The 18,739-nt window shown below is 31.6% G+C and overlaps 1 protein-coding gene across 5 annotated transcripts in view; it reads left to right on the forward strand.

The window, feature by feature from the left end:
• The window catches only part of LOC126777678 (protein Wnt-7b-like), a 92,808-nt gene that overhangs the window by 59,757 nt on the left and 14,312 nt on the right, over nt 1–18,739 (forward strand). For all 5 annotated transcript variants that reach the window (XM_050500804.1, XM_050500803.1, XM_050500807.1 and 2 more), the window contains 2 exons: nt 14,698–14,829; nt 15,224–15,321. In XM_050500804.1, the coding sequence (XP_050356761.1) occupies nt 14,698–14,829; nt 15,224–15,321 (230 nt within the window). The remainder of the gene's footprint in view (nt 1–14,697; nt 14,830–15,223; nt 15,322–18,739) is intronic.

The following is an 18,739-nucleotide window of genomic DNA, read 5'->3' on the forward strand; positions in this document are numbered from 1 at the left end:
GCAGCTGTCAGGAGTAGTCCTGACAGCTGGTGGAATGCCTTTTGAAACGGTAGCGTTTAATCGGATTATAAGAGTATCGGAATTGAGAGTGAACCTGTGCTTATGCACAATTGTGCACTATATATCCCGAACATTCAGCTATTCATAAAAAACATAAGTAAATAATAAATATATTTATCATCGTGAATATATTTATATATGACCCAACTTTATATTGCAAACAATGAATTATTGATTTCTTACTCCTAACAAAAGTTTTAAACCATTCGCAGAATTCAAGGTTACTTACATTTTAAGTTATTTGAAATCAAATACAAGAATTTCAGCTTTAGTAATCAATATGTTTATTTAATGTGTCATTTGCGAAAATCAACGAATAGATAAAATTATCGTTTATATATTAAAATTTACGCAATAACTAATCAAAGTTGGAACCAATTAAAATCTCCTCTCATAGGAGTTAATTGTGTGTCTATTTTGCATAAGATAAATCGTCTAAAATCGGAAATGATAAATTATGAACATTATTGGAAGATAATTAATTAATGATTTATGGTCATAGTCATTTAGAAATTAGGTCAGGCTGCTTAAGGCACTGAACTGTTATTGGGGTCAGGTAGACCCCCTGCTGGGCATAAAACAGAGGTATAGACAAGGTAGATGAATTTATGTAACGAGGTGTCATGACGAATGTACAGTCAGAATCTATTAATCTAGATTTGAGAAATTAATTTTACAAAACTAAGCGGCCACCTAATAGAAAGTGGTCACCATGTGAATGCAGTTTCGTGATAGAGAGTTGATGTTGGTAATATTAAAAAGCCAAATTTTAATGATAAATGCTGTGAGGTAATGAGATATATAAGTAAGCCATTTAGTTTCATAAATCTCACTTTATTTTTTTAAATTAATTAATTAAATAACGATAACAAGAAAAGAATGTTAAAAATTATTAATAAATATATGTTAAATGCTGACTGTACCTAACAGATATTTTTACATCTTGACCATTAAGCTTCATTAACAGAATTAATTGTGTTTTAATTGGAATATTCAATTCATTTTTAATAATTTATAAACATTATGCAGAAAGAGCACTTGAACTTTAAACGAAGAACTGAAAACCAAAGCCCTGCAAGCGCCACTGACTTAAGGTTATAATTTTTTATTATTTATCTCGTGTTCGTTGTTAAAGAAGCATTGGGAGTAAGCCTGCATCATATTCTACTTGTACATTGACTAACCCTCAGCAAAATACCATTATGTATGTTAAAAAAAAAATAAGACTTGGAAGAATATCCTATTATTTGCAATTTGAAGCTTTCCTTGATAGAGTTAAAACTTTGTATAGTTTTAAATATACCTGGTATCATACTATTAACGTACAATAGAAAAAATTTCGCAAGTTATATCAGACACTTGTTATAAAAATAACTTGACATAGCAATATATGACAAACATGAACTTTTCCAAAATATTTCAATCAAATGTTTCAGCCGTTCAGTTATTTAGACACCAAAACCTTTAAGAGTTCAACGCGTGTAAAGCTACTATCAAACGTTTGTTATAGTAATCATTATCGGATTCTCTTATAAACGTTTGGCGGGTGATTAGTAAAACAATGTTTGTCTTCTTCTTTCGAATATCAAATCAATAATGACAGAAAGAGCGAAACCAGTACTTAATTAAACAGCAAAGGCCGTCTGTAGCTTATATAATCAGTGTTATATAATTACCACTACCTTAAAAATATTTAATAACGATTCTATAAACATAAACTTAAAATTTTGGTCAATAATGTTACGCTCGAATCTGTTTTATTTTTATATAATCTTGTTAAAATATTTTTATTTTTCTAAATATTTAATATTATATTTTTAATTAATGAGAATATAAAATATCCCTCAATATCGAACACTTAAGACATACTCGAAGATAATTTGAAATCAAAGATCATCGTAAAAAGTCGTACAATCGTAATCGAATCGTAAACGATTACCATTACGATTCGATTGTCTTGAAATAAGATATATACCATTTATATACATATCTTAATTTACTCCTAAAAAAGGGCGCCTTTTAAGGTAACAGCTAGTATATCTACATAGATAGATAATGACAAAACAGTTCAGTATCTCCAGTTTTTTCCTCTTTATATCAACCGTATTTTTTTGTTTGATCGCTATTTGCTAGCTTCAGTGATATCAATAAAAATGGATATAAGGAAAAGAAATTCAAAACACACAAATTTTCCTCGAATTTTCAATAATGTTTATTATGATCGAATTTTGACTACTAGACGAACACTAGTTATTACAGTTTGAAAAACTTCATAGCAGTGTGTAGTCCGCAAGAAGATAAATGCGTTATTTAGATAAAGAGTATCTAGCGTAAGTTGTTTACTGTCGAGCATTTGTTTGTCGGTGCGTTTCAAATAGATTTAAATGTAGTAAAGAGGTTTATGTTGGACTTAAAAAAGAAAAAAGTAAAAAAAACTTGTACTTACGATGTTACGATTATTAATGTCTTCGACAATTTACTTATCCCAATAAGTTATAAAGTAGGAGTCGTTTGTTTTCGATCAACACAAATACCTTAAATTCGTATTTAGCGTATAATTTGTGTTAAATATAAAAAATATTATATCATGTGAATATACTATCAATGTCTTTATAATGTCATAAGTTATGCGTTAGGCTTATTATACAGGTCTATACTTGAATATATTAGCTTTCAATCAATTTAAGCAAACGAATTAATTTGGTGTACTTTCGTATTGGGACTAACATTTTTTACTGTATATTGTCGTTTTGAAAATACATTTCTTTAAACATACAGTACAGTAACAGTAACAGCCTGTAAATATCCCACTGCTGGGCTAAGGCCTCCTCTTCCTTATTGAGGAGAAGTTTTGGAGCTTATTCCACCACGCTGCTCCAAGGCAGATTTGTGGAATACATATTTGGCAGAATTTCAGTGAAATTAGACACATGCAGGTTTCCTCACGATGTTTTCCTTAACCGAAAACACGAGACGAATTATAATCACAAATTAAGCACATGAAAAAATTCAGTGGTGCTCGCCCGGGTTTGAACCCACGATCGTTGGTTAAGATTCACGGTTCTTACCACTGGGCCATCTCGGCTGGGCGATATTCATTCAAATGATTATAATTGTATATAATTAATACGTGTATATTTTTGATTGATGAAAAAGAATACCACCTGAATTTTCTTGCCAATTCTTGCCTATGGAATCAAGATTCGATACCAGTTGTAAAGTGAACCTTGTAAAATTTAATATAAAAAGATTTTAAAGTGCTTATTGTTAGTACTTGTGAGCCTACTACAATTAAGTCTATTTTCATTGATTAGATTTTGATTAATTGTTACTAATTTTGGTCAACTGGTGTTAGACCTTAAGGGGTCTGAGTAGTTACATCTTGGTTATCACATATTCTACTGCCAAACATAAGATTATTACTGCTCTGTTCTAGTCTAAAGATTAAATATCTCAATGTTATTACAAGAAGATAAGAGACTTTACGATTATGATTCCATGGGGGTCGAAGCATTGACGATGCTTACAGCTTACACTGTAACCTCATGGAGTAGTTGCATACCAAACTTATTCTTCTTGAGGTACCTGTGCCCGAAAAATTGCTCGTCAGCCTTCCTAATAAAATATTTTACATAACCATCGACTTCAATCGCTAAAATACATAGTATTTTGTCAAGTATAATTTCCCTCATAATCGTTTAAGGCGTAATTGCATAATTCATGCCACTGCGTACAAACTACGAACAATTTAAATATATAAAACAAATTACTAATATTATTAAGTCAATAAAACATGATCTTTTTGATTATTCTGTAAGCTATATTTAAGTTAAACATTAATCAAAACAAGTTCGATAAATGATACCAACGGCTATTTATTAATTGGAACAAATTTATTAAAGCATATCTTTGGCATAATCTTTTCTGAAACTAGCATTTTACAATTAATTATTATTATAAGTTGAACGAACTTATATTAGACTGCTACACGTATTGTACTCTGATTTCCGGGCTTTGTAAGAAACATAGACTACACGAATAATTCTTTCTTTATTTAAATAATTACAGAATTCTTAAGCTTGATTTAAATTATCTTAATTATGTATATCATGTAAAAGGTATACATATATGTATATGGTATAGATGTATCTTACGTGGGAGCAAAAGGATACCACAGGACTTTGTTATTTAATTTTATATAATAAAATGCCCGTGCCTCGAAAAGCACGTAAAGCCATTAATCCTGCGTCGAACTCTTTCCGGTCGTGTCGGATTGCCGTCCCATCGGATTATGAAAGTTAGGGAACAGAGAGTGCACCTGTGTTTGCGCACACACTTGTGCACTATAATATCTCCTGCGCAGTTGGCTAATCTCTCTTGAGGTAATTATTTATTATTATACTATTAATGAATAAAATACAGGTAGTATTATTAAAATAATTTAGTTCTTGTTTGAAAGTTTGTAATTATAGAAGCATAAACTGAAGATATTGTTTACCGATTTCTTTTTAAACATATAGTTTTTACCAGTAAGATATTTTTCTATAAATATCCTTAATATATATTTTACCTTTATATTTATATACCTGGTTAGATTAAAATTATACCTCTATTACTTTACTCTACTACTAACCTAATTGACGGCCGGTGCAGGACGTCTGTGAGGGTACCACCCACTCATCAAACGATCTAGCGCCAAACATCAATATTCTCTATTGCAGCGTTCCGGTTTGAAGGATGTGTGAGCATGTGAAATTACAGGCACAAGATATATAATACCTTTTTTAATTCCATAGTTACCCCTTTGCCTTCCAAAAAAAATCTCAAGTCAGATGCTCAACCTAATCTTATTCACCGACCACCAAATAGTAAGAACTTATGCATTTACACATAACACTAACAAATTATAAATATACCTTACAAAAGTTTCCCAATATGATACGCCCAACCATCTTAATCTTATTAAATAATAACTCGTAACGCGGAATTGAATCAAGACAACGAATATCCAGTAGAAACTTAAATGAACACTTGTCTGGTCTCTTTAACCATTTAATGTTAATGTAATTTTCTAACTTTCGTATCAACAACAATAACCATTCAATGAGAGCGTTAAGGAGGAGGCTTTTATCCTGGAACATCTAACAAGTTAAATAGGACGTTGGAACGAATAGTCTGTAGTATTGTAATGTAACAATGTAATGGTGTAGGATACGTTTTTAGTGATAAGCGAAGCGGAAAATAAATTAAGGATGAATAATTTATCGCGAACAACATAAATAAATATCTTATAATTTAGTAAATATAAAAGTGTGTGTGTGTGTGTGTGTGCGTGGTACCCAAAACATTGGATAAAAAATATTCAAAAATATTGAAAGAATAAACGCTTATTCAACATTTAAAATCTAACGGTTTTACTTATAAGCGTTGCTTTTTTTATAGAATAGGAAGGCGGACGAGCATATGGACCACCTGATGGTAAGTGGTCACCATCGCCCTTAGACATTGGCATTGTAAGAAATGTCAACCATCGCTTACATATCCAATGCGCCACTGACCTTGGGAACTAAGATTTTATGTCCCTTGTGCCTGTAATTACGTTGGCTCACTCACCCTTCAAACCGGAACACAACAATACCAAGTACTGCTGTTTTGCGGTAGAATATCTGATGAGTGGGTGGTACCTACCCAGACGAGCTTGTACAAAAGCCCTACCACCAGTAAGTTTAGCCCATATAAAAGGCAAAAGAGACATTACATTTTAATTCCAAAGGTTGGTGGCGCATTGACGATATAAGGAATGGGGAATATTTCTTATAGTCCAATATATGGGGCCTTGCAAATTTATAAAATAAAAATAAAAAATCAGCTGTTTAAAAACTGAAATAGTGATCAATTTAGACTGAATGAAATAGATAATTTACAGCTTATAAAGCAGCCTCCTCATTATATTCGACCGTCAAGGGTAATTGATCTGCGATATGGCACGTGTGACAGACAAAACAAATTAGATTCCACGGTTGACAGCTCATTCACAATTGGCGACACAGATTGTGACAATATAAAGTCAGGTAATAGGTAGTCAGGTTGTGAATTAACAAAAAAATATTTTCTACGTTAAACCAAATTCCATTAATTATCAAACTCCGTCTTGATATATCTTTGACGCTATTATCACAACCTTTTATGATTTGAATTAAACAATAATAGGATTAAATTTTACCACAATAGATTTACTTCGCATCTATGTATTTGATTCAAATATATTATTTTCATTATATAAATGGAAGATGGGATTATGGGCTTTTTTATAGTAACTAGCTTCTTCCATTCATAAACATTGTCACTTATATATATATATATAAGAATGATACACCAGTAATCCTCAACCAACTATGTGATTTAAGATAAGGTTAATATGTGTTTCCTTTATTTAGCTTATAATTCATTTCATGCTCGGTGATTAAGGAAAACTTCGTGAGAAAACCTGCATGTGTCGGATCAAATATGTCATACATATATCCATCAATCCGTATCAGAGTAGTGTGAAAACTTTCGCCTTATAAAGGAGATGAGAGAGAAAAGAGCCTTAGCCGAACAAAGCAACATTTGGAGACTGACTTGAATATAACTCATGAAAGTTTAACGATATTGATATACTTTTTTTTATAGAATAGGAAAGCGGACGATCATATGGGCCACCTAATGGTAAGTGGTCACCAACGCCCTTAGACATTGGCATTCTAAGAAATGTCAACCATCGCTTACAAAGCCAATGCTCCACCAACCTTGGCAACACAACAATATCAAATACTGCTGTTTTGCGGTAGAATATCTGATGAGTGGGTGGTACCTACCCCGACTAGCTTGCACAAAGCCCTACGACAAGTAAATGACTTACATAGTAACCATCAAACAAGACATATATAATTACGTTACTCATGATTACAATTAGCGCTTCACTCGCGTCTGCGCTCCTGTCATAATTCAGAATGAAGGATTTTTGTAAAAACAGTCATCCACTCAAGGGTTTCATTCTCAAAAATCTTTCCTTAATACTAACCTACTGTGTAAATAAAGCCCGTATAGAAATGTTTGTGTTGTGCGTTGATGTGTCAGCGTTATATACATAGATAAAAACGCTACAATTGACACTTAGACCACACCCCGCCGTTGTCAAATACCCACTATCTCCCGCCCAGTAACGACATATTATTTTATACCGTCCAGTTTACCTTTATCGTACATGGATAAACGTAAATTGTAGACCATTAGAGAAATGAATATTAATGTCACAGATTATATTAACTCAATATGTGTCAAAGATTTAGATTAGATTCCAGTATCTCGTCTTTATGGATATTCGTATAAACATCGATGTTAAAATATTTATGTATCCCATCGAGTTGCATAAATGTAAATGTGTTTAATCTATGTTATGAATGTATTATTTGTTGTATGTATCCATATCTTATCTGTTTTTATTTTTAAACACAAATATATATCAAACTACGCTGAATATATAGGTATCCGTATCCGTAACAGCCTGTGAATGTCCCACTGCTGGGCTAAAGGCCTCCGCACCTCTTTTTGAGGAGAAGGTTTGGAGCTTATTCCATCACGCTGCTCCAATGCGGGTTGGTGGAATACACATGTGGCAGAATTTCAGTGAAATTAGACACATGCAGGTTTCCTCACGATGTTTTCCTACACCGTAAAGCACGAGATGAATTATAATCGCAAATTAAGCACATGAAAATTCAGTAGTGCTTGCCCAGGTTTGAACCCACGATCATCGGTTAGGATTCCCGCGTTCTTACCACTGGGCCATCTCGAATATATAGGTAAATATAATAAAATGTATGATGATGAATTTGAAGCTCATTAATTGTGGTATATTAAATATTCATTCTTGTAATGTTACAAATCGTGAACAATTAAACTATATATTTTATTAACTAAAATACGAAACTAATACTTTCTTGTTTTTTTCAGTAGATTCGAAATTCCAAATTTCAGTAGTAACTTTAGATTTAAATGTTTGTTCTTCAATCTACTTGATAAATTTCAGTAAATATAAAGATCCACATGTTTCACATCTACGTATCGTACCGAGATAAATATATTTTTTGTCAGGTAGATAATAGTTTTATATGATATAGTATTAAAAACTACATTGAAATTTGTTTGCGTGTTTTATGTTTAGTTTCATAAAAAAATAATGGACTTCAACAATATGCGATTCCAGTAATAATCTTATCTATACTAATATTATAATAATACTGCCTCCTTTGTCTACTAGCTAGATATAAAGCTGAAGATCCCGAGGTCAGGTCCGAGGTTCAAATCCCAAGTTTGATCAATAAAAAGTTATGTGTTTTTGTCGAAAATTATCAGTAGCGCCCTGGAGCTTTTACTGGTGGTAGAGCTTCGTACACGCTCGTCTGGGTACTCATCAGATATTCTATCGCAAAACAGCAGTACCTGGTATTATTGTGTTCCGATTTGACGGGTGAGTGAGCCAGTGTAATTAAAGGCACAAGGAACATAACATCCCAAGGTTGGTGGCGCATTGGTAATGTAAGCGGTGGTTAACATTTCTTACAATACCAATGTCTATGGACGTTGGTGACCATTTACCATCAGGTGACCCATATGCTCGCCTGCCTTCCTTTTCTATAAAAAAAAGGGTTAGAAGTTAGAAGTGAGGACACTCCCGTGCCTCGGAAAGCATGTCGTTGGTCGCAAGCAAGTCGTTAAAATATACGTTAGATGTATTATACATAGTGTTGACAAACTACGGGCGGGTAAACCGCTTGGGTTAATGCCTTAGTTTGTATTAAAATATTGATTTATATCTTATTATGCAAATTACTTCATTAGTCCGAAGTAGCTTAATATCGTTATCTCTAGCTAGTAGACCAGCGCGAACTATCGAAATAAATAAGTTATTAAGTTTATCTCTCAAGAAAGCTCGCAGTTTAGCAGTTGGCTGTATAACACATGATTCGTAAAGCACGTAAAGCCTGTGCCTAAATCTTGAGTCATATCGGATTATTGGAATAGAGAATATCCCTGTGTTTGTGCACTATAATATCTTCTATGCAGTATAGTCTCTCATGGCCGTCGTAGCTGAAATCGGTCAGAAAATCATCTTCGTCGTCTTACTACATTATATTATATCCCGAGTCGTGATGGATAGTTATTGCACTATAAATTGTCTTAGCTGTCAAAAGAGATTAGATACAAAACGTAAAGGGCATATTGATCTGCGACATACATTTTTATCAATTCGATTTAATTATTTGTATTAATAGTAACCGCTTTTAGTTTATAAATATTCAGCTTTCACATTAAATTTTCACCTTTAATTGAATCGATAAATAAATGAGTCTGAGAGGAATAAATCACAAATTAATTGGCTCGCGTGGGATCAACTTCAGTGTTTTATCTTTAAACCTACATATTATTTATACACGCTTCGATACCAATTTGTTGTTGCGTAAATGAAAACTATAATGTTGTCAAAAGGATATTGTTTCAAGAAAAGGAAATTTATTTTAATAACAATTTTATGTTTAAAATAATATATTGAATTGAATATTGTGCCTTTATGTGATTAAACCAAATTGAAAAAAAATATACCAATCCTAGATGAGATAAAACTCTTTTTAACAGAATTACAAATGTTTTCAAAAATATATATGTTATTATGATTAAAAATACTAAAATTAATTTTTATTATTTTTTAAATTATGGTTTATTCTAGTTAATTCGTTTATATTTAACAATTTACGTTTTAGTTTGTTATTGGGCGCTAGGTAATGATATTACACCCCAAAACTGGCACGAAATAAAATACACACGATAATGTTCATAAACAATAAAAAGCGTCGATCGCTTCTTAGACAACAAAATAAGATTTATAAAATCATTAAATATAATAAATAAAAGTAATTTAATTTTTTAATGTTTCGATTATTGCGTCGGTTTTTATTTTGAAAAATAACACATAACATTACACGTTGGTCAAGTTTTTATAAAAAATAATTTAAAAAAAAAAACTAATAAAAACCAATAGAAAGAGCTATTGTGACTTTTACAACATTTCATCACAACATTCAACTTTTAAAGACAGATAATACAAAATTAGAAATACCTTTCGTTATGATAAAACAACATAATAATGTTTGTCCAATTTATCTAATCCGGTTAAGTGTTCCACAATTCATACAATTATTGTAGAAAGACAGACGAGTGGGTAACACCGGTTCGTTATATAGATTTCGTTATGATAAGGAGAAATTATGTTTTCCGCCTCATAATCCATAGTTTTATGATAAGTTGATAAGAGAAATCCAGTCTAAAGAGGTGTGGAAAAGTCTTACATTTATATTTATTATATTTTTTATTGCATAAAGAAGGTAAGGTTTTATATTTTATTTTATTATACACACAATTCATTATTTTGTGAATAATTTTATATTTTAATCATTCTTTCATACTGTAAAACAAGCGTAAATAATTTCATCTGTCATGTACAGTAACAGTAACAGTAACAGCCTCTGAGTATCCCACTACTGGGCGAAGGCCTCCTCTCCCTTTTTTGAGAAGAAGGTATGGAGCTTATTCCACCACGCTGCTCCAATGCGGGTTGGTGGAATACACATGTGGCAGAATTTCAGTGAAATTAGACACATGCAGGTTTCCTCACGATGTTTTCCTTCACCGATTGCACGAGATGAACTATAATCACAAATTAAGCACATGAAAATTCAGGTGCCCGGGTGCTTGCCCGGGTTTGAACCCACAATCATCGGTTAAGATTCACGCGTTCGTACCTCTGGGTACAAACGCGTTTACATGTATACAATGCAAACATGTTTACGTGTATACGCGGTATCGAATTTGTATAGATCTCTGATGGATTCACGTGAATTTGCGAATTATAAATTGTAATTATGGAAAAAAAGGACTCAAACATTACATCTAGTTTTTCTTGAGACACAATTCGATTAGTTTCTATAAAATTATTATCTGTTGGTCGAATGATTCTTTAACAATTAATACTAGTTTTTTTATTAAACACATAAATAGTTCACGAATTTTACATTTCAGATCGCTCCCTAACTAGAAATACCCTCAGATATGCGACCCGAACATCGATATATCCCATTGTATGCAAATCTGTTCCTCCTAGTATCTTAGCAAATACCGTTTTAGTTTCATTCTTATACTTATCTGAGACAAAATTATAAATGACGGCATTAAGATTTGAGATAAAGGCAAAACTTAACCTTAATGATACTAAACTAGCATTAAGCGTATTTGCAAGCAATTTGATTACCAAACTTTGTCTATCTTAGTAAAGTTAAGATAAAGTAAATTGTGATATTAATAATAATTCAAAGTATTTTAGAATAATATCTTCAACGGCATAAAGACAAAAACCTCGGGCAATAATTAGTACAATAGTTTATAAAATTTACCAATTTAGCATTCCACATTTTAAAACGTTTGTATTTTGAACTCTATTCCATTAACATAGGATCTACTAATATAACTACTTATATTATTGTAATATGTACCTTAGTTAACTCAGAAACAGGAGCCATTTTCAAATATCTCATAATAATGGACACTAAAGCTATCGTCTCATTAATATATCGACGGTAATGACATGTACCAATTAACGTTGAGCCGTGACAGACCGAAAAGCAATTCACAACTCCTACACACTAAGAAATAAAAGGCTAGCCACACAACAGCTTACTTGTAAAATAACATTAAGTTAAGAGAAGAAGTATACTTTATTGATACTAAAAAGGAAATTTCGTTAGGTGTAATTTGTATATTGAGACAAAACAGTATTTTTATATTGTACGTCTAAGGTCAAAGTTGAAATTGGTTTTAGTATTAGCTGATGATTGAATTTATCGGGTATAATTTTATCAGATATGTAGCAGCAAAACTTTAATAGACATACAAATAAAATGTTACTATGACTCTCATCACATCGAAGTTCATCTGCGAATGACAGACGACATAATAGTCTATTGATAGTAATTGGCTACCTCCTGCTATGAATATTGACACTGTTCTTTATTAAATCAATGCGCCATCACCCGTGATGACTGCCGTGCTGTATGCCTGTAATTAATTTTTTAGTACACCTTAGTTGCCTTACTTACCAAATCCTTTCCGTTTATTGGAAATTTAAACCGGACAAATGTTACTGTTTAGCGGTAGAATAATTTGGTTACCGTCAATGAAAACGAACTACTGCTACTGAAAGCATATATGATATTCTCCTGATTGATTTTTGCCACGTTGGATATTCTCTAACATGCCCACTGCGCGGGACGTATATTATTGCATATGTGAGTTTACAAACACAAGTCCACTCTCTAGTTCCCTAGTCTCATAATCCGACACGACCGAAAAAAGTTTAACTGCTATACGTGATTTTCTTTACCATATCACTACCAACTTCCAAACACTAAGCTGCTTTTGAGAATATCTCGACTGAAAAAATCTAATATTTTTTTATTGGCTCAATCCTGGATTTGTACCAACAAGGTACCTTATAAACGTACAGTTGTATATCTAAATAAAAGAAACAAGTTCTCAAAAATCACAAGTATAAGTCTGCCATAAAGATCGCGTAATAAGTAAACATATTCTATAATTACAGGCACATGGGACATAACATCTTAGTTCCCAAGGTGCATTGGTGATGTAAGCGATTGTTAATATTTCTTACAATGTCAATGTCTATAGGTGTTGGTGACCACATACCATCAGGTGGCCCATATGCTCGTCCGCCTACCTATAATATAAAAAAGTGCCCTATTTTGCAGAATTAAACCACTCCAGTTATTTCACTTGAACCACATGCTCAACCAACCGATCAAATAAGCTAGAGCCTAAAACTAATGTATTCTTTATTTTGCCAGTTATTAAACACAATTGTGCCGCAAACAATTCTAAACAATCCGTCATAGTTCCGTTGCGCGCTAAATTTTTGTGACAATATGTGTTCCTTCCGTTCATTTTAGGTGCTAATAATGAATGAAGTTTAATCTTTTTTGTTACGTCACTTATAGTGCGTTTCCACTAAAATACCTTATTAGAAAATTATATATTTGCATAAGTCACCAATACCGCGAAGGTGCGTGTCCATTCAAATATGCACCTTGTTCACAACTTCTCAGAAAGTAACCAACTTTTCTTGCCATTTTGGCTACACTGAATTACAACTTAAGAATTTTATTAATCTTCTAGAAAACGAGACAGCATTATTCTCGCAAACATTGTATACTTATTTTCATCTGTATTTCATTTTAATTCAACAATATTACATACTTACTTATAAGTAAGTTAGTTTATTGGGAAGTATCTTCATGTCTATATTAGACTCGCTCAAGAAACGCTAACTAACTAAGTGGAACATGTATAATAGTGCACAAACATATTGCACTCTTTATTCCTTTAAACATATAATCCGATGGGTTGTCGAATTCGACACGATGGGATAGTTCAAGCACATTACAAACTACTTTACGTCCTCTCCGAGGCACGGGAATGTAATATAATAATATCCTAGGACATTATTCACACACGGCCATATGAGCTCGTTCTATGGAAACCAGACAACTGATATACTACATATACTACTTTTCTTTTGTAAATACATACTTATATAGATAATTACACCCAGACTCGGAACAAACAGACATGTTCATGCACACAAATGTCTGTCCTGGATGGAAATCGAACCGAAGGTTGTCGGCGTGAAAGGCAATATCCACCAACCACGCCAACCGGTCCGCCAAACACTGAGAACATCCAGACTCCGAACTGCTATTGATATTCCTAGAAGAAACAAAATAACTTCATAACGACCTTACGATATCTAGGATAAGCTAGCTACTAGACCGGCAAATAGAAAATATTGACAATTATTATTAACAAAGTTTGTGAAATTAATTTGTCTAATTACTCTGTAATTAGCAGGCCAATGTTAAATAAATACAAGGAAGTGACGTCTTCGCAAATGAAAATAATAACATTGACGCAGTTTACGTTAATAATGAAAATTTACATTGTTATTAATAACGTATATTTATATAATAATGTTTTGTGCATTGTTAAACAAACATATGAATCTTTACGTTAATTGTTTATCATATCATAATCAAATGTAATTTACTTGATAAATATATCCTGCGAGTTATTTTTCAACATAGCCTATTAATAAATTTTAATCTCATGTCAAAAAAATCATAGAAAAACAAGGCTTATTAGTTTTTACTCGATATAAAATATAAATAGACAATAAAAAGAATCTACGTTGCGAACCCGTGGTACTAGAAATGTTTACATTTAATTAATTACTTTACCAATACAACTCAAATGTGCTTTTATGATTGTACTTCAATAAATAATATTTGGACTATTTAGGGCAAGATAAAAAAATAATGTCAAATCAAATTTGAATGCAATGCAGCTATATGTGATGTTAATTTGTGTAAACATCTATCTAAGTCAAAAAACCTGACAAAGTTTAAAAAGTATTTTCCTTACTCTTTAATAGACAATAATAAATGATTCTTAAAGTGGTTAATATTCTTTAAGGGACACCGTATCTGGCGCTGTGTCGCTTGGCGCCCACCTTGTATGCGCACGCGTCGCCGGCCTCACTGACAAGCAGCGCGCCATGTGTCGTTCGTCGCCCGCCGCTATCGCCGCCGTGGGGGACGGCCTAAGGTAACATTTTAGTCATAAACTATAAGTATTTTTATTGAAATCAGTGACATTTGCCCGTATTTTGTATTTATTTAAATACATATTTAATCTATTCTCATTTTCAATTTGAAGAGTACTCTATATATCCAGAAAAAAATAATCGGATTTCATTATACATTACTTACAAAAAAACAAAAAGTATTATTTATTTACTTAATACCGTAAAATATGATGCAAAAAATAACAACCAAAGTAAATTTATTAATTTACTAACTACTTATGGAGTATTTCATATAAATAAACATGGCAGTTATAGGCTGTGACGTCAGAAAACGTTATATGATGAATGTTTTATTATAAAATATTCTATGCTCTATGTAAATGTACAGTAATGGTAGTCTTTGTTTATGATCAGATTGGCGTACGCTGAATGTCGGTCACAGCTCGGCGGGTACAGGTGGAATTGTTCCGGTATTGGTGATGGAAATGATTTTGGACACGTCATGCCATTGGGTGAGTTATTAACACCTTTTTTTGTTCTACCGCAAAACAGCAGTACTTGTTATTGTTGTGTTCTGGTCTGAAGGGTGAGTGAGCCAGTGTAATTACAGGCACAAGGGACATAAAATCTTAATTCCCAAGGTTGGTGGCGCATTGGCTATGTAAGCGATGGTTGACATTTGTTACAATGCCAATGTCTAAAAGCGTTTGGTGACCACTTACCATCAGGTGGCCCATATGCTCATCCGCCTTCCTATTCTATAAAAAATAAAAGATCACCGATACCGCATGCTACCTTGACAGTCCGAGAGTACACCTATGTCGAGTAAGTGTACACTAATTCTAATTATTTCAAATCATGAATGAAGTAAAACCTCATTAATAACGAATCAGAGACAGACTATACCAGGGCGTCAGATGTAAGGCGGAGTAATTTATAAAAATATAGGCTAAGACTGTATTATATATATATATAATAAATGAACATGTTTAATAAATGAACATGTTGGTTGAATGGTGTTAGACATTGTAAGATTTTAATATATATATTTTATTGTTTTTGATCGTACGTCGTGGGTAGTTAGGCTATTTCCAAGGCCTACATCATATATTATAATTTTACGAGCTTCAAACTCAGTAGGCAATCTCATAATTGATTACAACGACAGTTAAAATGTTTAAACATATGTAAAGTGCACAATAAAGTATGCATTAAAATAGGGTTGCCACTTTTAATTTTTTAACTTTTGCTTGATATTAAGGACAATATTCATTGTATTTAAAAAAAAAACACTAACCGATATATAGTCTGATAGTAAAATGAGATAAGTATAAAAGTGATAACTCGCGCCAAATTTTTTGATGGCAAAGATACTAAATTATTCATCCAGAAAACTATAATAAATACGGGTGAATTCTCATTTTGGTTTCTGTAACTCAGACGTGTCCTGGCATAAAAAGGTGATTGGTAGCCTTGCATTAATAAGATGTGGGATAAAAACAATAAATGTTTACCATTCGTGAGCACGGCCCACAAAATCGTGATCGAGTAATAATGTAATGTTGATCTGTGTACAGTGTGATATAGATTCATTATATATTTACAAATATAACAGATAAATAATATTGTAATAATCGATATCTTGAAAAAGTATGTATAACTAACAAAAAGTACTTTCGTTCCGTATTTGGCTGATTAATTAGTTATTGTAGTGTCTAAAACTTTTTTTATAACAGCAACACTATAGATCACTGACACTTAGTTAATATTTTTTACTTCCTTCACGGATGGTCATATTTTAATGTGATGCGCATAAATCAGTTATTTCGATGTTTTTAAGCTTATATTAAATATATTTTTAATGGCAAGTACGCATTTTTAATAAAAAAGTTAATTTTCTTAGGTTTAGATGATATCATTGATATTTAAAAAAAAATATTTTTTTATTCAGTAAATAATTCATAATCATCTGATTTTTTTTTACGAAGCCATATGATTGAGTAATTTATTAATAGCTTTGGTACATTAAAATTAATGATGTGCGATTAATTTTTATATACGTTCTACCTTCGCTTAAACTTACAATTTGATTCCACTTTTCCGTTAGTAACTCGTAACTGATAGAAGAGCCTTTATAGGCTACGCCCTAATGTTAAGCTTATCAAGAATTACCAATTTATAGGCAAGTGATATAATTATCTGCCTTTAAATAAAGATTCAAACGTCTCTTGCTAATTGATGTAATTACTACGCCTAATTATTTAACATTATCTAACAACAACCTGTGAATGCCCAGTAGCAGGTTTTTATAGAGGTAATGCCTAGGTTATTCACCTTTATAAGTTAATATAGCAACACTCAGATATTTTTTTTTCTTAATTCGCCAATGGCTGAAACAAGTAAATCGTTCACTTTTTTACAAATTAAAATAAACGAATATTTTTTTGTCACATATATCATTAATGAGTTAATCATTAAATATATAAATATATTTGTATATATTTAGAACCTTAATATATATTTTTATAAAGCAATCGTTTAACTTATGTTCAACTAAATTATAAATTTAAAATAACCCATTAATTAACCTCAAAATTTCAATATAAGAATATATTTGATTAATTTTTTTTTAAATATAGTGACAGATAAATTATCAACGATGCAATCGCATGATTCCAGATCAATCAAATAAAACATGAATTCACATAGGGTCAAGATAATAGGCATAAATAAAAATAAACCCTATACAAATCTTATATCTAATAATTTTTATAATAAATAAAATGTTTATTGTATTTCTATGATATAAATAATAATAAAGGTTTCCATACACAGTTATACAAATAGATAATCAAGAAAAAAAGAACGTAATCCGAACATTGGAAAGCAGTATCACACCCACATTGACACCGTGATTTATACGCTACGGCTAATTGACTTGTGTTTGTTTAGTGCTTCGCGCTTCCCGTTTATATGTCACGACTTCTTAACAAAAAAAAAACAAATTTATTCATAAATATTTGTTATGAGTACGCCAAAAGGTAGCAAAATTTCAAATTTCCTCTTTCCCTACACGCACCTGTCTCAATGCGTTTATGCTTTTACATTTTTATGCTTTTTCTATCTACAACTATCTATCTGTTTTTTTCGCGTTGCACATATTTTAAAAATTATTCCAAAGCATAGTATAGTTGTTTCAACTTTAATATGGTAATGAGTACAAAGTCTTGTTAACAGCGCTGCATCGACTGAATTAAGAAATAAATGTATATTTGAAGTATAGACGATATACGACAGGAGATCTGATGTTTCACGGAAAGAAAATGCAGTAAGCACGAAAAGCTTTTTATATTATAAAAATAAAACCAAAGATTTAACAAACAATAAAAAAAATATAATTAACTATCCAGTTTGGTCTAATAAACAAAAATATGCAGACTACAGCACATTTCGTGTTCTTTTTTTAAATCGAATTTATTTAATGTTTTTGATCAAACACAACCCTTGTAAATATAATATTCATATATTTGTATAGTAAAAATTATTCAACAGATATTCTACCGCATAAAAGTTGAAGTTGTTTGAATGTCTAACAGATGATGCTAATGTTGAGTAATTTACTTAAGACCTTTTTTATTGACTTCAAATTATTAAACAAGAATATATAATTTTATGGATGTACATAAATGATTTTTATATACTTTATAACACCATTACATTTAATGAATAGCCGTAGTACAAGATATTTTTGCAACTTATATAAAATACAATGACTTGGCTAAAACGTTTCATAAAGTAAATGCAAAATGCCAAATGCTAATTTTTCACATATATTGCTTAAAAATATACATATTTTATATAAAAAAACACACTCGCATAAAAATAAGGTCATGTTCCACAATGAATCTTTAGTAATCCTATCCTTGTTTA

This window comes from Nymphalis io, chromosome 23 (genome assembly GCF_905147045.1).
Source record: "Nymphalis io chromosome 23, ilAglIoxx1.1, whole genome shotgun sequence".
NCBI classification, from domain to species: Eukaryota; Metazoa; Arthropoda; class Insecta; order Lepidoptera; family Nymphalidae; genus Nymphalis; species Nymphalis io.